This window comes from Pogonomyrmex barbatus, unplaced genomic scaffold (assembly GCF_055798465.1).
Source record: "Pogonomyrmex barbatus isolate J1 unplaced genomic scaffold, ASM5579846v1 scaffold2, whole genome shotgun sequence".
Lineage (NCBI taxonomy): Eukaryota > Metazoa > Arthropoda > Insecta > Hymenoptera > Formicidae > Pogonomyrmex > Pogonomyrmex barbatus.
The window spans coordinates 17878955-17905635 of NW_028297116.1; the positions used below are offsets into that span (position 1 = coordinate 17878955).

At 41.3% G+C, this 26681-nt stretch overlaps 1 protein-coding gene across 1 annotated transcript; it reads left to right on the plus strand.

Moving 5' to 3' along the window:
* Positions 1 to 13676: 13676 nt before the first annotated feature.
* Positions 13677 to 21429, plus strand: LOC105434242 (transcription factor HES-4-B). Its single transcript, XM_011649906.3, has 5 exons — positions 13677 to 14229; positions 15044 to 15138; positions 16171 to 16260; positions 18684 to 18959; positions 19832 to 21429. Exons 2-5 carry the CDS (start codon positions 15067 to 15069, stop codon positions 20255 to 20257), a joined length of 864 nt encoding a protein of 287 aa, XP_011648208.2. The 5' UTR covers positions 13677 to 14229; positions 15044 to 15066; the 3' UTR covers positions 20258 to 21429.
* The last annotated feature ends 5252 nt before the right edge of the window (positions 21430 to 26681 follow it).

Here is a 26681-nt window from a genome sequence, read left to right on the forward strand (position 1 = left end):
TTCGCCTCCCCCTCCTCTATTCTTCGTTATTCATGAAAACGACTCGTCGTTGACCCGCATTCACCGCAATTGATGGGTCGATCGATGAATTGAGGCATTGTTGTGTCGCATGAAAAGCACCTAGATCCTCGGAGAGCTTTCAGCTTTTCACAATTTAATATCTTCATTCAATTTTTAATTATATTTTTAATACATTTTCGAATACGACAATATGTTCTTTTACACATTGAACGATCCTGAGAAAAACAGTCTGCGATATTTTTTTCTACACGATTCAAAATGCAATCAAAAGCAGATTCGAAGAAAGAGATACATATCGCTCGCGATATTCGACGAATTTATCCGGCTGTTACTACAACTCTTTTTACGCGTCGTACCACAACCGATCGTGAGTGTATTTTTCTTTCGAGCAGACATTTCGGCGTTCGCAGACACGTTTTTGCCAGACGGATTGAGCCGCGCGTGTTCACCGACGCGGGGGAGCCGTTCCCACGGGGAGTTCAGAAAATAATCGCTGAAGAAATCGTGGAACCGGAGTCGTTTTATTCTTCCGAATGTTTCGTCTTCTCAGCAGCTTCTCCTGACGTCACTGACCCAATTTCGTGCACGCCAACAGCACCTTCGTGTTTGCGAATCCTGTTAAGCTCAGCCGCCAAACCATCTCACGTTTGCGTCGGAAGCGCGAATATCTCTCTTCCTTTATGTTCCACATAAGTTATAAGTCTTCGCAGAAATAATGGACAGGATGCTTTGATAGTCCCTGCGCGTATTCGTCGAAAGCGTTCGCTCCTGCGAAATCGCGGCTATGAAATCCGAGCTATGTGCTAGATCCGTTCCGTTACCAACGATTCGATAGTCTTGTCGGTGCCCGACAAAGTGCGTAAGAGAACGTTACGAACGACCGCGTAACGGTCCGCGATTACATCAGAACCTGCCACGTCTGTCTCGGAAGGATACGCCGTTGCTGCGGCAGAGAAAAAGAGACAGACGGATCGGCACCGGGATCCTTCCCACGTCGCGTCGTTGTCGTCGTCGTCGTCGTCGTCGTCGTCGTCATCTTCGAAACGTGCTGAAAGCGTGCTGCTCGCGTGGCCGTTACACGAGGATGACAAAGAGGGAGAGGGATAAGAACGGTCGAGCGGAGGACCCTGTAATGCCCCGACGATCTTTCTCACGGGGCCGAGCGAGGGGAGGGCGTCAGGTGCGCGCAGGACCTCCTTCAGGAAATACAACGGTTCCTTACAAGGATTCGCGACTTCTGCCTTCCCACGCTCCTTCAGTTGTAACGGCCAGATTCGAGTCCCTTCCTCTCCCTCTTTCCTCCCCTACTTCTTCGTCTTTCTTCCCTCTCCTTCTTTCTTTTTTTTTTTTTTTGCGCGCGTGACGAACGACTTCGGATCCGTTCGAGGTGATTGAGATCCGGACGCGCCGGGATGACCGCCTCGATAAATGTACATCTGTATGTAAATAATTGCAGGGTGGTAGGCACTTGGCCGTGTTAAAGGCATTTCTCTGCCGGGCAAAAAACTCCCGCGAAAGGACCAAGTGCGTGACGAAGCCGTCCCTCGCTCTCGCAGTCGCGTCGCGGCCTGTCGGTCGCGGACCATTTGCTGTTAATTAGCGGTTACGCTTTTATTCGATTTGCGCTGATGTTTTGCGGACAATATCCGCGCGCGCGTGTATTGCACAAGCTGTGAATTTATGTGCAAAAAAAAAAAAAAGAAAAAGAAGCAACGAACGTGCTATCTCCCGAGAGCGAAGAATAATTAAAAGTTTCTCTCCGCCGGAGACAGAAAAACCGCGGACGCGGTTGTTCGTCCATGTCGATCGCGATCGATCGGTCGATCGTCCGCTCCTGGAACAAATCACGCAGCGTCGGAGTCACAAAAACGCGGATCGATTCGGGCGAGGGAGCGGTGTGCAGGCTCGTGGCACTTTATTTGCGTTCGACTCTCACTACCAAAGCGAGACCGTTCCAGTCTGGCGATCGTCAGAGCCTGATGAGATGAATATCCTCGAGGAGGCCTCCCCCGGAGATACTCAGGATCTGGATCGTGCGTTCTCTTATTGTGATTCATGGGAAGAATCCCACAAAGACAGGGAGCTGCGCTCCTCCGATGATTCCGCTTCGATCATTCGATCCAGGAGCAAAAGTCGCCACGTGATCGGGCACACACTTACCAGGCTACGAAAACGTAATGTTACGGGATCGTGAGAATCATTCACCGATTTCGGAATTTCTTCAAGGTGTTCGATTGATGACTCGGTAAACATTCGTTCCGCCCATCGTCCACGTGACTGACACGTTCCCGGATGTGTTTGCGCAGATGATTTTACCATTTTATGTAACTTGCTGTCAATGAATTTGTAAAAAGAGATAAATTGATCAGTGTAGAAATTTTGATGGAATGTAACTGTATTGTTCTAACAGTTTGTTTGACAATTTGATGAAGAATTCCAAAAAAATTTGTTAAAATATCCGCGTTGAATTTCTTACTAAAAAAGATTCGGATTTGTAAGATTCTCTGATTATGATGGATAAAAATTAGATAAAAGTTTCTGATCTATCTATAGAATCTATCTGCAGATTTTAAAATTTGTTGTTTTATGAGATTGTTCGGTAAAACTTTACGTATCCCCGCAAGAGTTTTCACGCAATTTGAAAGGCGTAATTTTACAACGCACCATAATTGCTTAAAGACAAGCGATAAGTACGTCGTTCGAGTGATTGCCGGTCGTATTCGGAAATTATATAGCGCTTATTGCCGAATTTCTGCTATAAGCCATTTCGTCTATTTGCATAAGGCCCGTCGATCTCGCCATCTTTCGCTTCTCAAAATCGTTGGTTAGCGGCTAAAATACACGAACGCGGTGCGCGACGCGCGAGCAAAATTTCACGTTCCGCGCGAGACGAACCGTACATTATCGGAGTCTCCTTTTCCTCCCTTTTTTTTTCTTCTCCTTTTCGAAAAGCAGGAAGTGCCGGCACGGCGGCCGTAATCTTCTGCATTATGAAGATCGTGAGAGCCGATCCAAGGTGACGGACGAGCACCCATAATCGAGAAAGAGATCTCGAGCGAGCACAACCGCGCGACCACGTGTCAGTCACGCCGCTCGCGTCCGCGGGGGGAGAGGTGGGGAAACAGGTTTTCCGGACAGCCCACGTTTACGAGGCGGATGGAATTTCTGAATTTCGTTTCTTCTGTCCTTCGTCTCTGCCTCGTGGGCGAGCAACGAAAAGCGCTTTTAATCAACTCTCGTAATGAGCGACGTAATGAGAGATCACTGGATTACGATCCTGAAAATTACGATCCCTCCAATGATGCCGAGAGATGCAATTGCCAATTTAGAAAATTAATTAGCGAAATAATAGGTTGCTGGAATTGAATAATATTCCTAATATGTCTTAATTCTAGATAAGATTGCTGGTTGCTCTCACCGTTGGTAACGCCGCGCAATTACGTCTTCTTGTCTCAAACGGGATGGAGCGGCAGGGGGGGGGGGTGCAAGGGAGGAGCAGCGGGAAATTGAGTCTGCGCGTAATACAGGAAAAGCCCCGATCCACGCGTCGGCCACGCTTCAGGCACGTCCTGGCACCGACACGATCGTTAGCGGTCGCCTCGAATGGTCGGTTACACGCGGATTCGACCTCAGACGACGCCGGGCCCTGACGGATCGTGCATCTCGTGGGAACGGAACGGTTGTCGGCGCTGGAGCGTTTCAGGAAGCTCTTCATGTTCCGCTCCCGCGGTCACCAAGAGGAGAACGGGGTTCCGCGCCGTCGTCTCGGCGGCGACTCCTCCTTACGCTCTGAATCGCTTCGACGACGACGCCCACGCTCCAATCGGCATCTTCATTGTCCAGAAAAATGGGCACTCGCTGTGCGCACAGGGTTTCCGCGCGAGCGAACGCTATATAGGCCATAATTACGCGCCGTGCGTGATGCTACTCAATTAAAAATTCAATCAAATGTGCATCGCCTTGTGATTTCGATCGCGCGTCGAGATAATCGATTTTTTTAATAATATTTATGAATATTAACGGTTATCATTAGTCTCCCGAATTATTCCTCTATAATTTCGCTTTAGCATCTCAAATCGCTCTTGTGAAAGGTAAAAGAGGAAAAAAAAAAGGTACAAGCAAGATTCATCGCGACGGCACTTTATTTATTTATCCAAGACAGGGGAGGCCGTATTAATCGTTCAAAACGTGCGTATCAAAATATACCGAACAATATTAAAATATTCATCGACCTCGACTATTTGTGTCGGCATCATGTGTGATCAGTGACTAAATTACCATCCAAGCTGTGGACTGTAATGACAGTGGACGGCGATGCAATTAAACGGGTTAGCACGCCAAGCAGAAATTCCGAACATAAGTCCGCTCGATCGGCGTGTCGGTCGGCTGCAATTTGTAAAGACGCAACGCCCATCGTGCCATTAAGCTCGATCGAGTTAAGGTGTATCAGCCTGCGCGATCAATTCCACGTGATACTTTGTATCCCGTATAATATTGGCAGTAAATTATTCTGTACTGATTACAACTTGGAACGTGCGATAATTCCGGGACGAAAACTTTCACCTGCGAAAGTTACTCGTTTTTAACGAAGGTCGACCGATAACGATGGCGACTCTCTGATTTCGTCCCCGAGGATACTTGATGACTCTTTTTTAAATTTTTCGATTGCGGCAATAATCCACGGGAAAGATTTTAATCTTCTCGAATCTTACAGAGATATTTATTGTTACAGCTATTATAATGCCACACTTTAATGCCAACTTAAATTTAAATAAATTGAAATTAAAAAAAAAACTTAATTTAAATATAAATGAAATTTCTATAACGAATGGCGAATAGACCTCGATTCAAGTCGTGCAAAAAGCACACCGCGGCTCTTTCGGATGAAAATCGAATGGTTGATCTTACATGCGTATCCGACGATGTTAATCCTCGCGTATCCGACGCGGCTCATAATTTACGCGTCTCATTTCTTATCGCGGGCGCGCGCACCGCGTGCGTGCCGCAGATTGCACGCGGGCCGCATCCTGGACCGCGATCCTCTCGGATCGCGGAGATACGAGGGGGGGGGGGGAGGGGGGGTGCACGCCGCGTCGTTAACGTTGGCGTGCTCAAAGTGCGAACCGGGGGATTCGCGGTCGACCGTTCGCCGCTGCGTCGTCGCTGAAGAGGCTTCTCTCCCGCAGATGCAGCGAGACGGCAGCGGGGCGTCTTTGTCGGGGTGCCGGGAGATTTCACCGGGAATGGCTCCCTGCGCAGCGGGGATTGCCACGCAATGTTTGTTTCAGTAATGTCCAGGAAACGCGCACGATAAATGGCAGGCTTGCAAAAATGACCGAAACGCTCAGGCTCTTCCTCTCATTACGGACTCTCGACTGCTTAGGTAGACGGGTAGAATTATCGTTTATTACGTCGGGGTAAAGATGTTTCATCATCGCGGGCACACAAGGCTAGCTAAGTAATCGGCTGGAAACGAAAGATGATAATCGGAATTATAAAAGTTTTAACTACAAAACATACAGTCGTTTCGAGAAATAAATTTTGATGACATTGATGCTTCGGATCTCCGGTGATTCGATATGCCAGGGCAGCTGGCGTCACGTGTAATTATACTACCACATATATATAAATGTTGATTATGCAATGAAAATCTTTTACTTTCACACGCTGAAGTTTTATGACAAAATGTGATTGATTTCAGAAATAATGTGTTATGTACATCCGAAGAAAAATAAGAGTTCGTTTCAATTAATTTATTCCGTTTTTATAAAACGTTCCAGCAAAGACGTTGCCAATTTTTTCGCCGTGGATGATTCATCTGGATCGAGATGATGAAGAGGAGGAGGAGGGGGGGAGGCGGGGGGAACCGTGTAAATTCGCTTTAAACAAACCATTCATCGGCAGCTGTCTGATGGACCGGCGAATCGCGCGTCCCAGAACGACGCCGCGCCTCACCAATTCTGCAATAACCGAATGACTCCATCGTCGGCCGGCCGCCGTTGCGGAATCTCTTCCCTCTTTCTTTCTCTCTTCTTCTCGTTCGTCTCTGCCGCCACCTGCTATCGGTTTCCCGTTGGTTCGAGAAGCCGGAGCGAAATTCCCACGATCACGGGCACCTGCGCTCATTCAAACAGCGATTCCCGCGATAGACGGCTCATGAATATTAACCGGACAACAATGAGACGGGGATTTAACCCGAGAGAGGACACGGCTTATATCCCGGGTCCTTCTTCCGAGCTCTGCCCCTCTCTCTCTCTCTCTCTCTCTCTCTCTCTCTCTCTCTCTCTCTCTCTCGTTCCCCCGTCGCTTCCACCCGCTACGCGGGTCCCCCCGTGGGCACCTCGTGATGGCTCGTGCGTACACGAGCGCGCATTCATTCACGAAACGGCCGCGGCTCATTGTGCCGCCAACTGTGTCCAGCGTACCTTTGATTCCCAATAATTTCGTATTCGTGAATGAAGGGTGGTGCGAGCGCGCGGTGAACCGGCCGCTCGGTCTCTTCAGGGGGCAAAGTTGCGGGGAGAGATAGCGACACAACGAGGCGGCGGAGGGACGGGGGGGGGGGGAGGGGAGGGGGTTCCATTCACGAAAGGAGAAATATCCGCGTACGTACGATTGCACGTGTTTTACGATGGCGTTTCGCGCCGCCGGACACGGGACGGTCTCGCCGCGCGATCGCGCGGCCGGACCGGAAATTGAAATTTCGCGTGAGGGTATGCGGCGTCCCGGACAAAATGAACGAGCTCTGCCGTTTCTCTCCCACGGAAGCCACCCCGGTATTTGTCGTGTTTGCCCGCGCGGCTGCGGCTGTCAAAATTTGTGTATGAGAGAGCCGCGCGAGGTTGGCGGGTGACGAAAAGAACGAAAGCCTTCTTTCGCGCGTCCTTCTGTCGTTTCAGCAATACTCACATTATCGTCGGGTGTTGCCAGTGTACAAGAGTGTTCTTTGTCATACAATTTTTTTTTTCATCCACTTTAGATGTTTATCACCGACGTTTATAACTATTTATTTATTCTCATGTTGCGTGAGGAGTCGTGAATCAACATAATCGTATGTTGAAAAACATGTAAAGGTTAGTGTGAGAACAGGAACGTTATTGTCAGGAACGTTAGATTTAGTATCCTTTATGCGTGAATGTTGCCATATTTTACGCTAATGCGTAACGTTAAATAGTTTTAATAAGTTTCAATTAATGACTTGATTTTTAATAACAACGTTTCCTTCTCGTACGGACCTCTGCAAATTAGGTAGGAGAGAAAAAAAAGATTTCAAAGATCGGTTTAAAAAGATGCGAGCGATTTCTCACTAAGTGCATTATCACCGCAAAAAAACGTATATTTATTATACGTTACGTTTAGTCCGTCCGGTAGCTGATCCCTAATTAAGACAGAAAATTGATCGGTAAAGACACTGCTCACGCATTCCGTTATACCGATATTTTAGGCAGCTTGAGGCACCGTCTTTATAATACGTTCATTTCTTTAATTCGCTTTCTCTCTCTTGATATCTTCAATTATCGAAAGCTTCCACAGGAAGCGCAGCTGTTTTTTTGAGTAAATTTCTTATTCCGTCATTTGCATTCAGATCACGCGCCAATTAAATCCATGAGCAGACACGATATATTAAATTAACATTTAAAATTTTATTTGCGCTTCTGCTTTATAAATTTCGCTGGTTACTCATTAAACGTCCGCACTTTAAAGATTTTATCTGCCTTTCTTCTGCCTTTTATCTGCCAATCTTCGGAGAAACAGAGAAAGAAAGAAAAAGAGAGAGAGAGAGAGAGAGGGAGGAAAGAAGGAGATCAATATTTATTCCGAAATACCTGCGAAAACGAAAGACATTTGTATGATACAAAAAGAGCACTCAAATGTTTCTCCAAAAATGTATGCTAAAAATCAAATCCGATTGAATAACCTGAGCCTGATTATCGACGAATCAGATAAATACCGATTAATTTTCTGCCTTAATTCGGGTTTGAAAGAAGCAATTCGAATAATACATCGTTTCCGGCGATGATGTTGCATTTTGCTGAACGTTGTATCACATATTTTAATTCGCAACCAAATTTAATAAGATTTTCTTTATTTTGCATTTTTTTATATATGTTCCATACATTATATACATATGTACATATATCTTCTGATTGAACGTATGTTTTTTAAATACATATAATTAAAAATCGAATTTTCTGTTAAATTTTATCGCGAATTATAATCATCTAAAGCAAGGGTAATTATCATCGTTAGTGTAATTATCATCGTTAGTGTAATTATCATTAATATCTTCGTCGAATTAACATTTCAGTATTAATCGCATTTACAATATAAAATAGTAAGAGCTTTGATCGTGAATGATACATTTCCATGCATGTATGCGGCAATTCCGATTTCGCACTTGAGTCCAGAAAATCCTACGGTCGCTGGCAGGAACTAGACGCGTGCTTGATGCGGCACGCACACGCGTGCACGCAAGTCATCACGGTGCGCACGGTCCGGAAAACAGGAGGGAGAAGGTGCCGAAGAGTGCGAGAGCGGGAACACAAGTCGCGTAAAGAGAGGAAAGAGGAAAGAGGCGGCAGCAGCAACAGCAGCAACTTCAGTGGCGGCGGCGGCGGCGGCGACGAGGGGAGCGAGAGGAAGGGGAGGCGGAGAAGGAGGAGCAGGAGGAAGCAAGCGAAAGGGGGGCCCCTTCGTCGGAGGCTACCGTGAGAACGAGGCGAGGCATCGCGTCCCACACGGGCCCTTCAGCCGGCACGGGGCCCGACAGAGATCGCGATAGTCCGGGCCCCCGAGCGCTGGGGCCCGTCGTCCGGGCCCGTGCTCGCGACAGAGACAACGACAGGCGCGAGCCTCACACGCGACTCGCACACGTCCGAGCCGCCCGAGCCGTGAACACAAACCGCGTTTTTTTCATCCTCGGCGCTACCTTCCTCTTCCTCCTCCTCGTTGTCCTCCTCCCCTTCCTCCTCTTCCTCTTCCACCTTTTCCTTCTCTTTCTCCTCCTTCTCCTCCTTCTCTTTCTTCTTTTCTTCCTCCTCCACCTCCTCCTCCTCCTCCTTCTTCTCCTCCGCCTCCTCCTCTTTTTGCTGCCGCGTTACCGCCGCGTTCTGCCGTTAGTCTTCTTCTCGTATTTCCATTCCTTTTTCCTCCAAGCTTCGGTCGCTACCGCGACAAGCTCCACTCGTGGTGACTTCGCGCTTTTTTCCCCTGTTTTTCATCACGATGCGTTCGCGGCTTTTTAGCGTGTTGCCATCTTCTAGGCTGCGATCGCGTGCACGTAGGCATTGATTCCTCGTAGCTTCATATGGCTTTATGGGAAATACAATGGAGCGAGGTGTTTGAAAATATTTGCGATTAGGTAGATTTGTTATTGTTATGAAACAGAAACACTTAAATGAAATAGCAGGATCAAAGGAAAGAAGAAAGAAAGTGTATTACGATTTGTTTAAAATTTCTACATGTTTTGGAAAATTAACTGTGCATAAAACAAAAGATAAAAATTATAAAAATTTAATTTAATTCAATTTAATTTTGTTTATTTAATTTACTAAATTTTTCTGTTCGATCTGTCAAAATAATTAAGATGTATGTATTTTTGTTATTAAAATACAACTGACAGTAAAGCCTGTGAATTTCGAAATAGCATTTGGCACACGCTTCTTCTTTTTCCTGGCCGACTTTCGCCTTGTCGTTCCTGGATCTCTCGACACTTCTTATCCAATCAAACATCTCGTTCTCTTGTACGTAATGTACGGCGGTTTTAGCCTTTTGACCGGCTTTCACAACGACTTTGCCCAGCTGAGGATTCAGTCTTGGCTATCGCAAACGTACCCGCATGTTCTCGGGCGTTTCGTACTTGTTGAACGTACTTTCTCCAAAACGCCTCGTCCTCTCGTCCTTTCTCCCGCCCTTTTCGTCGTCTTGACGCTTTATCGGCAGCCCCAATTTCTGGGCTGCGGGCTCGTGCGAGAAAGGGCGCCGACGCTACACGGTTCGTGCCGCGAAAGTATCATGCCGGGTCTTGGCCTCGCCAATCAACCGCAATAAACTTAAAAAAAGGGGGGCAAACCGAGCTACCTCTTTTTACGTGCACGCGAAGAAGACTGCGGCCGCGGATCGGCAATCGTAAACGGCGAGAGGGGTGGCACCACAATTTTGCATCACGTGCGTGGGAAATAAACGTGCTGAGAAACGCGCGGCCGAGGCATCGAGGAAGCTGATTTCGCCGGTCGGCGAGTAATCACTCGTAAATTTGTAAGGACGAGAGTATCTTGGGAAAGAAATTTGTATCTGCCCGATTTTTAAGAGCGATAATTACCACGTGCAGGCGAGGGCTCTGATTCTTTTCAAGGCTTCGAAGAAGTTGCAGTTCCTGAGGAAAATCCTGTTTAGTCTGCAGTGTTTATATATTGTCCTCTTATAAAGTGTATTAAATACATCAAATTTCCTTTATTGTAAAAAATTTGTTCTTATGGAATATAGATATAAACAAATTTTTTTGAATAAAAATGTAATCGTCTTTTCGAAAAAAAAAAAAAAACTATAATAATGTTTTAATCTGTTACATAGGTGGAACCTCTAGCATATTTTCTTTTATATGTAGAAAAAATATATACTTATTTCAAGTTTGAAAATGACGATGAAATATTTTTCTCAGAAACGTAGATCGTTTTTTGGGAAGTCGCAATATTTAATTTTATTATTATCTAATATTTAATGTTAGATATAACTAGATGTAACATTGTAAATTTTAGATGGCGCAGAAAGATCGGCCTCGGAGAAAAAGTTAATCTATATCGGATGATACTACTATATCTTTCAAGGAAGCTACTTGATTTCGTTGCGGAAGTTTTTATTTATCCGTTCTCATCGATCATCGCGCTTCGTGTTCGTCGCACGAGTCTCACAGTTCTCGTGTGTCTGTCGGTCTACCAAGGGGTGGAGAGAAGGAAAGAGCGAGCCGTTCGCCGCTTGAAATACCAGGAAGGAAAACAATAATTAGTTGATGTCACCCGACGTTGAGACCGCTCGTGCAATATCGTTCGCGTCGTTATCAGACCGCTTGTTATCGCTCGCGCCGTATCGCGGGCCGAAGCGTGCGAATGTTTACGACTCGTGTCAGATTTTAATACGTTGGTTAGCGTCAATGAAAGCACGCCGAAGAATCGGGCGCGTCTGCACGTCTCGTGAATGACAGCACCGGATATAATCCGTACACACGGACTGCCGTCCGTGTTAAAGGAGTGGTTGATCGTACGATCGTATACCTTACGGTTACAAAGATAGGCGACAGCGCGATGAATAAAATAAAATAAAATACCAGGAATCTTTGATTTTTGATGATGACTATTTATGTCCGTCGTTAAAAAATATATAAAGATAAACAAATGTACATTTTTGAAAAAAATCCGTACATAAATTATTACCGAATTCCAATTGATTCGATTAAATTTAGCAATTAGATTAACCGTATTGAAAAATACTGAAGAAAAATCTATCTTATACATCAAGGCACTTTGACATCTTCACCCTTCACTTTTAATGGAGCACATGGCTTTGAAAATTTTCACGAGCACACCTCGACGTGTCAAGTATAAGGTCTATCTGTAACAGAGGAAAAGACTCTTCTAGCATTCATCGTGAAAGTAATCGCCTTCGGAGACGAGGACGGTCATCTCGATAAAAATTCCTCGTCGATATGAGGCGATGAGGCAGCTCCAGAGGGAAGCGCCGAGTGCAAATGCAATCGACACAGCGTGTCTGCGGTTCCTTGAGCATCTGGCAGCTCCAGTACACAGAGATAATCTTAATGAGTTTTCGGGCTTATCATCTCGAGTGAGGCAGCCGAAATCTCGTGGACTCGACGTGCCTCTTGAGGCCTTCACAATGGCGTCTTTTCAGCGCCGTCACGAAGTGGAACGTCACGCGGCACGAAACGCGATCGACCCTCATCGACGGGGATATCACTCTTAATCGCTGATCACCAAGTGTCGCAAGTACACCGAAGTATTATAGCACAAGCGACGCTTTTAAATAATTTATCTTACGTGCATGGAACTTCTTCTTTAGGAGTCAATCGTCCCTTTAAAAAAACGGGAGATCCCCGCATGATCGGCGCATATCATTTTAATACCTTACGATTTCTATCTTAATGCTTAAACTTATATTGCCGTGTTAATCTCGATTTAGTTATCGTCGATACGGACTAAATTCCAGTTCTTCGCCTGTTACGCTATATCCCGATTAAGAGCGGCGATTTTTGCGCGAGGAAACCAGCCGTCTCCGTAGCCGCATTAAGACAAGCTTGATGCTGAGCTGAATGAAGAGATAATCGCTGACGGGCTACTTTACAATTTAGGTGTACGATAATTTTAGAGCGACGAGACGCGATTATGAGCCGACCGCTCATTTGGATTCACGCTATCGTCGCAATCACGGGGACACGTATTATTTCTTACGACATTCTTGCCGCATATACGAGGTTTACGACTTGGTTCCTACTCTATATTAATTAGCGGTATACGTGATTAATAAAAAAAAAGGCTCTTATTATCGGCATAGATGATTTGCCGGCGAAGCTGATGCGATACTCGAGAATCGAGATTCCATAATTACACAATTAGCTCAAGGTTGAGGTTTCACGAAATTGCTCCGATCTGACGTTTTAGAAAAAATATTTAATATACGATATTATACAAGAACTTGTGCAAAATTATGCGGGCTACAATTACGCACTCACGTTTTTCTCGCGATATTTCCCTAATTACAACCCTTTCGTCACGTCTCTTTTTTATCACCGGGTTCGGGAATGGATATCAAGTTTTGTCTAAAAACCAGTCTAGCTTGCAGTCCGCAAGCTCTTAGTATCTAACCGAGAAAGAAAAACATCGGCGAAACGTAACACGATCTCGCGTTCTACAGAAGCGACCGAACGTGCCACGGCAGTTTCCGCCTCATTATCGACGGATATGTGGTAATGGCATTCTGATTGAACGTTGCTTGCTTTCACTGAACCCGATGGCTCGTGTTACGACGGGCGCATTGCGAACTCGGCACGATCGTTATATTTTGCAAACAAATTCGACGCGCCCGCGGACGCGCGTGTAAAATTGGTAATCCAATCCCATTCGCCACGCAGGGAATTAATTATCGTACGTACGGCGTGGCTAAGGTAGTGACTACTAATCGCCTCCATTCGCGAGCTGTCAGTCGACGGACGAATAAAATCAAAAATCCACGTTAATGACCAACGGTAATTATCTTTATCTTTTATTAAAGAATTTATTTAAAAAAAAAGGATCTTGAATCGACATCAACAAAAATATTTGATTATAGTAGAGCCGCTGCGTGATTGATGTCTGCCAAAGATAGTCGCACGTGGTTGACGATATTAATTACTTGAATTTATTTCATATTAATATTTAGCACTTTGAGATCCTGCTTTCAAGGAATTGGCCTTGTCATCTTTGTCAGAATTTATTTATTCTTATTATAGAGAATTTATCTTTTTCCTATTTAATTTCTCATCATAATCCAGACAATCGGAAAGTGCGAAAAGCTCCCTGGGAGCTCTTCGGTAAAGGATCTGGAGAAAGTTTGTTGGAATCGTTTGGCAGTATCAAGCTGAAGTATATATTGACTCTGAATTATTTTCTCGTGTGCAGTCCCTCATGTTTTTGTCAGCCCATCGATACGCACGGTTGCGCGCGCGCCTCTGTGTGAGCACACATACACAACGATGCATTTGGAGCGACCTTCCTATCCAAAGTAGCTTCTCCGGAGGGTTCGTAGGCTGGGTGAGGGTAGCCTGTGCCGGAATGGCAGCGGAGAGCATCGAGTCAGTTGGTGTAGAGACCTCACCAAGTGCACCCGCCTGCGTGTCTAATGTCAGCCCGTCCCGACCTGTCAATCCGCTCGACGTGTCGTCGGTATACACGCGTTATCCGATATTTTATCCATTTACACTTTGACACGGGAGATGTAAAATGTCGCGGCGAGACGCCGTAAGGCAAATCGCTCTCGTGATATGATCGGACTGTTCGGAAAAAAAAAAAAAAAACTCCTCAGGGACGACACACCATCGCGCGCGCGATTTTGTTTATTCAACGGAGATTCGGCCAGTTTTTCTAACAATCCTCGACGCTTCAAATGACGAACTCTGCAATTATTGATCACTGTTTTGGAGCTGACAGTTTTTATAGAAAGGTACATCGTTTTAAATTATTTTTTTTTATATATTATTTATACACGTTCTTTTTTAGGGGTTGTATTTTATAAATATACAAATAAAATATATAAATAATATATAAAATTAAATTCCTTCCTTTTGCAACGTATAAAATAGTCATTCTTATCTCTGTGAAAAAATTAAGATGGAAAAGGTCATAATATATTAATTTTAAAAATAAATATTAATTTTAAAAATAAATATTTTGCACTTCTGTTCAAATATGATTGAAATTTCCAATGCCGTCTCTCATTGGATCTGTCCGGATTTATTTGATCTATGGCTTTATATAAATCATACCGATTGATCATCCGGCATATATTGCCAATGGCTCTCACACGTGTTTTATTTATCAAATAAATTTTATTAACTGCTAGCGAAACCGCATCTGATTTTCATTATATATTTTACCGAGAGCCATCCGGTTTGACTAGCTATATTTAGCTTCACCGATGATTGTGCTTAATTACCAGCAATATATTTCACGTATCACATTATTTATTTTCACATAACTGTCTGCAAAAAATATGAAATTCCTAACTGAGAAGATGTGCAATTTAGAAGATATGCCATATTTAGTAAAAACAGAAAGAAGCACATCGTATATTTGCATTTTTCAATATTCCTCTCGTAATATTTATATTTATAATAAATTGTCATGCACGTATGACTGCGCGTTCAAGCTTTAATTGCTCTCGTTATTATATTATTTTTCTTCTTTGCCGTCTTTTTCAAAAGTCTTTCAATTAATTTCCATTATATATTAATTATACATCGATTGCTTCTTTACAGTTTCTTGTTTTCTTCCTGGATTTATGTCTTTTCCACCTGAAATGATGTCGTACGATTATCCTCATCCGGTCTCGAGAACATACCAATACAAGAAGGTATTATGATCAATATAGTTAAGCATGAATGCTAAGTACTATATTTTCTTCTTATACAACCGCATGCGAATTATAAAGATATATAGTCGCGAGTAATTAAATGTCGCTCGAAATGTTTAATATTAAATTACGTGCGCAACCTGCGAGTGATTGTGTGATAAGTTCGCACAATCTGCTCACTTTTCAATCCGAGCTAAAATTCATATACGAGTCGTTGTTAGTTCATTAATTGCCGACGACACACAGAAATCCTTTTTCAAAATTAACGATTGTTCATCAATGCAGTTAATTACGACGATTAATTAGTTTTGCGCGGCAACATTGATGCAGCATCAATAACTGATAATTAACAACGGCATTTAGTTTGTGTTACAATGTTCGCGATACGAATTACGGCCGAGAGAATATATTAATGCGTAATAATGTTACGTATTTACAAGTATGATAATTTCACTTTTCGCAATCAATATTCATCGATGGATCGATAGTCGAATGTTCGTCGTAATTGGTGAACTCGTCGTGGCGGCATCGGCAAGTGATTCCTTTTCCTTCAACTTGATATCTGACGTTACAAACGTCTCGTTTCTTTTTACGATTCAACCATCGAAGAAATCGCGATCGATGACGAATGACGCGCGGAACAAATTACCGATCGCTAATTGAAGCTAAATCACAGCTCGGCTCGCAGGCTGTCTCGGCGCTGCGATGAAACGAGGCCTTGATTCTCGCGCGCGAGAATGCAAATCGAGGATTTCTTTTCTGAATTAATGCCGGCGATGAAACGATAAAGCATCGATACGACATGAGGCTCGATTATTGCTTACGTTCCGTCGCGCCGACAGTGCCGCAGTTCCCGCCCGTGCGTATTGGCCCGCTCGTAAATTAACAATTTACATTGTGATGAACTAGCGAACACGCACGCGCCGAGAGAGGCGCGGGCTCGAGAAGGAAAAAATTCCGAACCCGATCGATGCGCGAACGCTCGGAGCAGCTGATATTGATTATAAAATATAACGTGTGTTTAATAACCAGATAACGAAACCGCTCCTGGAAAGGAAGAGGCGGGCGCGGATAAACCGTTGCCTCGACGAACTCAAGGATCTCATGGTGGACGCGTTGGAGGTACGTTTGCCTGCAATTTCTCTTCTTTTTAGACTGTAAAACGTTATAGTTTTTTTTTTCTGAAGTAGCGGTTGCATATTGAAATCAAGACGATGCAAAGGAAAATTTTATCTTAAATTTAAAAAAAAAAATGTCTATAAATGTCAGGTGTGTTGTGTTCGGTGTAATCTTTCTTGTATATCCTCAAATTAACGTTTCGAACAGATTAATGATTAGGTTGTTACGCGTTACGCACGTAAGACGCAGTCGAACGTAATAATAGTATGGTACGCGACTTCTCGCGACTTTTTTTACACGTGGCAATTAACTTTCACTGCGCGCTATCCTTTTTTTCCCCCTTCTTTCGCACGATCGGGGATAAATTGTTTAGCGGCGCGAAGAAGTGGCGACATTTCTGAACGCAACACTCATGGGCTGCGCCGATATACCGTTGTGTGGTTCAGCGAGCACGTGCTATGCTCTTTTTTTTTTTCCTTTCCTCCCCGCGCGTTGGGCGAGCCTTCGTAGGAAACCTGTGTTTCTTGCTCGACTCCCACCGGCTCTATTTATGATACCAAGTGCTCTCTCTCTCTCTCTCTCTCTCTCTCTCTCTCTCTCTCTCTCTCTCTCTCTCTCTCTCTCTCTCTCTCTCTCTCTCCTCGCACGTCACCCGCCCCTGCCGCAATTTTACGGATCGCGCCTAGCAGGAAACGCATTCTCCGGCCGCAACTACGCGTGCAGGCGATTTTGCTTTTAAATATTCCCAGAGCGTGGGAACCTGCACCCGGTGAGCGAGTGTCAACAAAATGATATTCCGTGCGCAGTCATGCGGAACGATCGCGTTTACGTGCGCTTTATGTGAATATTTAAATGTCCTCATTATCGCCGCTTAATCTCCCCCGATAATTGCATCCCAGTGTTGCGCTTCGTTCGCCTATTTACGCCGCGCGTTCAACGTTAACCATGACCGCGCACGATTCTCAGTCCGCGATAACGTCATAACGCGATCTGGATAAACAGCTGAGAGGAATTAGACGGACTTGCCTAGCGTCGAATATGTGTGAGATAGAGCAACCTTTGCTGTTCAATTTCCTCTATAAAATTACCGCGAAATAAATATAAAATTGCACCAGGATAATTACAAAAGAACTTTTTGATGCACTTTGGACTTTGCGCTATTTTAATTTTAATTTTGCTCGCAAATAATTTTCTAATTTCTAACAAGAGGAAGAGGGTGGTATCTCTAAAGAATTTTCCTTGCGCTCGAAAACGGCGAGGTATGATGGCGCATTAAAGTAGCGATATCACATAGTTCCTGTGTATTACGCTTTAAATAGCTATTCTCTACAACGTGCCTCGCCACCGATGGTAATTTGTCGATACCGTCTTTCCGCGCGGTTTCCAACACTCACGCGCGTGAAACCTACGTTCGCGCGTAATTCGCTGAATCAGCGTGAAAGGCACCGCTGATTTCACCATGCTAATTTTCCAACGGCACATTACCCGGTCCGATCGGCACGTTTCGTACGGCTTAATGCCCGCCGACCGGATGCTATTCTTCTTCTCGCAAAACGTCGCGAGCTGGCGAGCGTAAAGCCTCCACGCTCAGGCGCCGTCGTGGCCACGATCCTTTAGAGATCGCTCGTTCTTCGCTCTTTCTTTTTGCGACGTGCGATCGAGTGACGTAAAGTAAACTGCCCTGCGAGCGTTACGAGCCAGGTAACGATACCATCTTAATGGCAATCTCTCTCTTCTAGCGCGAAAAAACTCGAGATGTTCTTTTTTGCGGAATCGTTCCGCCGTACTTAGTGCGGATGGCCGATGAGTGACTAGTGACCGATGGAAACGAATAGAATTGACTTCATGGCAAAGATGCGCGAAATTGTATGGTCAACGAACATTAGACCCCCCCCCCGATCGAGTATAATGATCGTTGTACGTTCGATCGTAATTTGAAAGGTGATTGGAAACACAATCGATTATAAAATTGTCAGAATTAATATTTGTTGTATTTTGTGCACAACACTTGTGGCGTAACAAATGCTTCCTTTCGATCTAAAATTATATGCATGATTATTTTTTTTTTAATCCGATTTTATTTTAGGAAAATTGAAGTATGTACACAGAAAAAAATCAGCCTCAGCGAAAATCAAATTAAATTCTTATATACAAGCAAGAATATTATAATATTAAAAATTTTAACCTTGATTTGATTGAATTTGTATTACTTTTGTTCAATTCAAGAGTAAAAATCTTTTATATGAAGATTTATATGAAAATATCTATACTTACATCGGTATAAATTCAAATCAGGATTAAATTTTTTTTCTAAAAGGATTATAACGTTCTTGTGAGAATATTTAGTCTTGATTTAATACTATTTCCTAATTCCTAATTCCTCTCCCGTAAAATGACAAGTCTGGCGAAATTGCAATGATTTGTAGACCGAGGGGGAGAACATTAGCAAGCTGGAGAAGGCGGACATCCTCGAGCTGACGGTGCGTCATCTGCAGAAGTTGCAGGCTTCGCGGTCCTCCGGATTATCGGCGACGATTGCGAGCGGCGACGAAATTTCCGCGGAGAGCCGTTGGCAGTCCGGATTTGGGCATTGTGCGGCGGAAGCCTGCAGATTTCTCTCGTCGCTTCCAGGTGAAGCCGCGGAGAGACTGGCGAGACACCTCGCAGCTGGTCTCCAAACGGGCCGGCAAACAAATTCACCGGTAATTATCGTATTCGATCTGTGGGTAATTATTAATGGCCCAGCCACGAAGGGAAAGCGACAAGAAGACGGGAGAGTTTTGAGATCCGATAAAGAGTACATCCGCGATTTCCTCCTCGATCTCGTAAATTCTCGCATCGAAGGTAATGGCATTTCCAGGCACGACAGAAAAGGGAAAAGGAGGTTTTTAATTGCGGCATTTCGCTTTTCAATGAAATATGATGTGTCGCGTCGTTTGTCGTATGGCAACCTGATTCGTCAATACTAATTATTCGTGTTTATGAAATTCAAAGTATACGCCCCATGTAACGTGTCATTGCATCGACTCCGCGTTACTGGACAATAGACTGACGTGTAACCTGCAATTTATTATAATTATACGTGATAAAATTGTGTGCCTTATTGCATCATCCGCAACTGATGATTAAAGCGTAAAAATTACGAAAACTGTAATAATTGTTATAATTAATCGATCACTTACGTATTCTCACTTATAAATTGCGAAAACTTGAATGTTCTTCGCACCTTGTTCGTAAATTATGATATGATATTAAGTATATTTTTTTTAGTAATTTTTTACTACATTTTTACCTATCATTATCCTTATTTATCTGTACAATTTTGCAAAATCATATCGTTTTATTAAAAATAGTAAAAGAGTCCGGGTAAGGTATGATGTAGGAGATATTAATTCCGAATTATAGGAAACGAATGAATGAAGCTACACTTTTACTCTCGCGAAACTATGCCCAAAAATGGTGAAAAGAATATTATCGTGAGCAGGTTGCGGAAATAGCCCGAGTCGCAAAAGATTTATGATCGCCGAGTGTTAACGACCGCCATAATGACGACAAAAAAATGTGTTCTCCTCAGCCGAAAGCCAACCTGTTATCGCCTACCCTGGCCAATCTGGATCGCATCGCCAACATCGTAGCACCTTGCGAAGTCGGCACCTCTGGCGAAATTGACTCGGCGATTCTCTCCACAAACACGTCGCCGATAAGATCCACGCCTCACGCCGATAAAACTGTCCGCGATGCAGGCGCGTCGGCGACAACCGTTTCCTCCATGCCTCGATCCCGCGCCTCGATGTCGCTCGTTAATGGGAGTGAGAAATTAACCGTAAATTGCAGTGCCAAATCGAAGAGCCTGAGGGACCGGCGACAGCCGACGATGACAACGACGACAACAACGATGAGAAATAAAACGAACGATCCGCAAGACATTAACGCCGATGACGATGAAGAAATCGACGTCGAGCGCGTGGACGATCGTGACCCGATGTGGAGACCCTGGTAGCACGAATACACTTTGTAATATGAAATGAAATGCATTCTTTTTTTCACGTTTTATTTGGGAACTTGGCGTCACTTATGTTACGTGTATATGTGCTTTAATACATTGAAGAAAAGTCGATCTTCTTATTAATAAAAATATAAGATACCAAATAATCTCTCTCTCTCTCTCTCTCTCTCTCTCTCTCTCTCTCTCTCTCTCTCTCTCATTTGATAATTATAAATAGAGCACGTGGAAATTTATTCTTCAATTAATTTTATATCATTTGAAAGACTTAATTAAAAACTGGCAGTATATCTCTCTTATGTCATGTATATTGTATCAAGTGTAAAATATTTTTTAATAGATTGCAATTAAGTTAACGCGAGAAATAAAGAAACTGAGGAAAAAAGTTATTAGACACATATATCTACAGCAAAATAAGAGTTTTTATTCAGGATTAAGTTTAAAAGATGTTTAATTGATAACTTTTAATTTTTTATTTTTAAGTATTATTAATAATTTAAAAGGATGAATGAGATATATGTATAATTTATCTATGTATAATTTACATAGGTTTTAAACCATAGGTTATTTACATAGATTTTATGTCCAATATCTCCGTTATGTTAATTACTGGTTGCAATACACTGTGTACCATACCTAAACCAATAGAGATTGATAAAAGATCATAAAAGCGATATCATAAAATAATATGCTATTCTGTGTTACTTTGGTACTTGGCTTTAAATCAGTAGATAATAGTTTATCTTTATAATTAATTCAGATTATTATTTACGATTAGATTTGTGATGTTAGAAAATTATTTTTATTCTTTAAGCATTTTAAAAGATAGATGATTAGTATCGACATTTTCATGCGTGTTATTACAACGAATTAAATATACGTATTACTTTGATTATAATCCATTACTACACAATTTTTCTTATGCTACAAGTTTTTCTTCTAAAACATTTTTATTACATTAATGTAAAGAAAGTGTTGTAATTAATTTTATAGCATAGTTTATTTGTAGAATATTATTTTAGAAAACTTATCGATGTATAATTATTTATGTTGATTTACATTTTGGTGTTATCAAATAAACTTCATGAGTGATTAATCTGTGATAGCAATAAGAAAATCAATATTAGTATTATATAATTTAAGAATTTGTAATAAAACTTTTTTTAAATCAGTTTTGTGAATGCTTAATTTATTGATAAATCCTAATGTTTAAAATATTTATTTGAAGATTGTTTTTATCAATAAATTTTTTTACTTGTTTAAATATATATTAAAATTGTATTTACTGACGGTATTTTCTTAAAAAGAGATATTAAAATAAATTTTTTAATAATATAAAAAGAGTAGTAATATATTTTTTATAAAAAAGTATTAATCTTTAACTCATAGTAATGTACGCAATGAAATATCAAGCGAAATATTTTGCTAATATTTTATCAATTTAGATTTGTAATATTATTTATTTTTTTCCAACATTGTAAATTATTTGCTTTTTGAAAAAGTTAATGTTTTAATCTAAATTGTGATAACTTTATATCTTCTTGATTCATTAACATTGAGTAATTCGATTTCTTCAATCAAGAAGATATTTATGTCGCCATCTATGAGAATATTGGTGAATTTATTACAGGAAAAATGAAGTCTTATGAATATATATTTTTTTATTAATGTCGGCATTTTATAGGTACGGATTGTTTTATAATACTTTATATAATATCATTTTTTATTACAATTTTATGTATATTAATAATAATAATGATTTTTTCATTCTGAATATAATCTTTTCGTTCAAAAGATAATGAAGATAATGTGTATTTCTTCTGTACAGCTGAAGATAGAGAAGATTACTGTTTTTCTTTTTTCGACATTTTAATGATTTTCCATCAGTCAATATTATATCTTTGTGATTTATTATAATTTTGTAAATAATGTATTAAATTAATTTTTTTATATAGAAGAAAAAAATGATTTTTAAAATAATAATTTTTCTGATATTTGTGTTACGCATTTTATAATATATTGATTATATATCAACAAATGTTATTGTATCGACTATTGTTATAAATTATATTATCATTCCCATGCTAGCTTTTGAGACATTTTATAAATTCTAAGATATAGATAATGTGTAATAAGAATGTAATTTTAGAAATTCAATATAGCTTTTAATATAAAATATGTATAATGTCATGATTATGATCACTACGTTAAAATTAAACCATTTATTTTATGATTTATTTTATGATAATGTAAAAAGTAGTTAATTTCAAGTAGATCATTACAAATAAACATCTCTTTTTGTTTACCACTTTCAAATATGAATTTTATTTTTAGTAAACACTAACACAATAATTATATCAATATAATACTTTTCTACGTACAATATAATTGTTATGTATATGCATTTTATTGCATTTATATCATTGAACAAGAAATTCTAATATTGATTTAATATCATTGTTAATTGAATTGCGACAAATATTGTTTGAAAAATAAACAATATTTTCGATCATATTTCATTTTGTTATTATTATTTTATTTTGTAGGTACAACTTCCTGTCCGACTTCTTTTTAGGACAAAACCACAAATTGACCGCAGGTAGAAAAGATCGGGGTAGCTCCCGCAGATGATGAATTTAACAATTGTCGTTTGCCTTTTTAGTAGAATACATAGTTTGCCAACACACGTTTTTCATTGATCGCTATTGTGGTCAGTATCAAAATGGTGCTGCTTTTGTCGGTTGCTCTTACGGAGCCGACAGCTCTTACAGAAAAAATGGCGGCACAGTTATAAAGCTTTGCAACTGTGCCGGCGCCATTGTGCTGACCACAATTTAAGTAACTTTCTGGCGACATCAGTGATATAAATGACACCATTAAGAAAACATGGATAATAATTTATCCAATTTTGCTGAGTTGTATTTTTTTTCACATTGTTCCTTATTTTCTTTTATTTCCGTTTCCTGTTGAATTTTTTCCTTATATGTAAAAATACAAATTAATTTTTATTTGTCAATGACGTTATATGTTATATCGTATATTTATAGTATACATAGTATATATAGTATTTACATACAAAATTGAAGAAATGGTTGCAAGTTTATCTTGTTTTATTTGTGAAGGTCTCTGTAGATGTAGAATTGAACAAGAATTCTATTTTGCAGCGATTTGCTTTTCGATGAAGGAAGTGAGAGAGATAAAAAAAATTATAAAAAAATTACAAGTGCCAATTTTATCTTTGAAAAATCATCACGCTTCATTCCATTTGTTAAAGAGACTCGTTTTATTTTCGATCCCCGGAAAATTCAGAAGAAATCTAACGATGCCGCTAAAGTGGTTCTTCGCGCAGTTAGCCACGCCAATATCTCAATCGTTCGAAGCGGTTTTCGTCGGTGCGAAGGTATTATCGTTGGTGGCCGATAATACTCTCGCGGAGTGGCAATTTTTGCTCGTTGGTCAGGCGTGCGGTGCCGGTGCACACACGATACGCGAAGTCGTCAGGAAAGCGCTGCTGCAGCCATTACGACTCTTACCGTGGCGGTTCGCGCGGCGCGTCAAAGAGCGCTCATTAAATGCTGGCAATTAACTGCGGGCCACGTCCCGGGGCTCCGAGTCTCCCGCTTTCCCCTGACACCCTCCATCGTGTGCTCTTCCTCGGTCCGGTCGGCGTTCTCGGTCGCTCGGACCTCGTGCGCTGATGGCGATGATGGTGGTGGTGGTGGTGATGTCGGTGGTGATGGTGGTCGAAGCTCAGGTGTAAATGCGAGCCTCAGCTCGAGCCGGACCCACGCGTTTTAATGCCTCGCCAACAAGAACGATCGGCATGCGACCCATCTATCACCCCGCGAGCTGTTGTTTAATGGTTTGCATCCTGCCTCGGTCCCATCGCCGCCGTCTCGCCTAGAGCCGGGTGGTGACGTAGCTTCGCGATATAGATATATCGCCTCCTCGCCTCGTGGGCATGCATGGAACTGCGGATTATTAAGTTCCTACCTTACCACACCATCCGCATTCTGTCGGAGATCGGCCGCACCATTGAAAATAAGAGATTTCACTTAGCCGCACGAGCATCTCTCATCTATAGAAATTGTTCTAAGTTTCCTCTTCGAATCCTTCTCGAGTCTCGACACAGCCAAAAATAAATTAAATTAAGGAACGAGTCTAACGTAATTCGTAATTTCCCGATTTTAATTAATTTTATATGAAAAGAAGACAGAGAATCACATTTGTGTATCTCTGCATGCAATATATTTATAATAACTTGAATATAAAAAATATAAGTATATTCCTTTCTTCTTTTCTTTCTTTATTTGAATTCACTTCATCTAGAAATTTAACACCTAAGATCCTGCTTCCGGAATACAGCCAGATCCTGGCTATATTTTCTTTCAGTTGTTGTTTAGCTGTTGTCTACTCGGCTTGTATCAACGTATCGTTATGTTCTTTTCTTTCTCATTGACGCTTTAAAATAAAAATGATTTGTTATTATATTAATATTACGTAGCCATCGTTTTCCAATCATTGACATTAAAACTCGGTTACATTTAATCAACACGGTCAAAGTATCAGCTCGTTCTCACGCTCTATGGGTCTTGCAATAATATTCGCAATGGGATCTATCGCCGGATGATCTACGACTTAAAGATCGATGCATTACGATCTTGACACCGCGCGGGAAAAATACACGTTACTGAAACCGGTAAGGCGCATACGCCTTCACATTATTACCCACGTGTGCATCAGAGAATTTATCAACTTCTCATCAACGATCATCACTACCTGGCTTCGGACTTCGGTTGTTCCAGATGATGTTCTAAATATCTGCTCGCGCGCAGATATCACGGAAGATGATTTACGAGTGTAATCTATTGGGAAAGTTTCCTCATAATTAATAGCGGAATCTTACGTTAATAATACGTGACACTCGCGACTCTTATATAAGGTTAATAACTCGGTAATTAGAAAGCTTTGAATTATTTTCCACCATAAAACCTGAATCTTTAATTGCCGAATCTGCGTCGATTTATCGTCTATGCTAATATATATTTAATTAATGTCTTTTTTTAACCTTTTTTTTTGGCAAGGTGTTATGTAACTTTTTTCAATTGCTAATTCATTATAATTCATATTCATATATTCAAGACTTAAATAAAAATATATAAAAATTGATATTTTTTTATAAATGTGTATAAAAAACTCAACATTAAATACAGGTTGTTGTATTGTGAACAATTTTTAATGGTACTAACGTACTATTGTTAAATTTCAAGGTTCAATGACAATGTGGTTTCCAGACAAAAATCGATTTTACAGTTACATTAAATAATATGCTTTTATCTATGTTTGTATAACACGCTGTTTCGTCTTTGTGAATCTAATGGCTGTGCATCACACCTGCGGTTGCAAATAAATTATCGGACGCTTTTCAGTACTCACAGAGGGATCATCTGCCATTGTATAATATCAAAAACCTAGATAAAATATGTCATACGGAATAACAGTTGCAAGTTGACTTGATAAATGAGATTATAGACATTGAAATATGAGAATATGAAAAAGATTAGATTGTCCTCGGAGATCTTTTATCTTTGTCACAGAGTATCGTCTTCGTATAGTTGTAGGTTATTATCTATTGTTTGCATTATGACTGAATTTCAAAAGATAGTGACAACTTTAATGACTGGCGTCCGAGAAAGATTCTCATGAATTGTCCTGGCGAAAAGTTGCAGACTAAAAGCAATTTTTTTTAAATAAAGAGAAAGGAAAAAAATGTATTTTTCTCTTTAATGTATTAAATAAATAATAGCACGAGAAAATTCCTGTAAGTAAGTGCATTAACCGTAACAAAGAATAAGTTTCAAAGATAATTCATTATTCGCCTTGAATATAAACATAACAGCATCCCAATAAAGTGTGCGCATTGATATTTATAAGGCGTAGTAAATTTAAAGAGCTACTTAAAACATTATATTTCGGTTTATACATATTTTTCGTTTCCAGTCGCACCTTTGGGAAAAAAGTCCATTGTCGTCCAACTAACAGGGATCCTGCTTTTTGATACAAAGGCGACACTGTCCTTCGGAAAACTTCAGCACTGGGATTTCCTTTGGTCGAGAAGATAAGAATTAGCCAATGGTCCCGAGGGAACAGTTTTTATGCGGTGACACTTTTGACATTTCGTCGTTGAACGACTTCGCTCGTATGAAGAGACGCGTGCCCGAGGGAAAAGGATTCCTACCGAATGGGGTTGCTTCACATCGGGGACGCGAGTTTGATTGCAGCGAGTTTTCGAATTGTGATTCTCCGAGATTGTTCGCGGCGATCGATCCCGACAGACCGATTGATCACTCAAAAGCTATGTAAGGCGTTCGTAAAGATCTTCGCCGGCTTATCCGGGAACTTAGCCATGTAAAAGCCATTC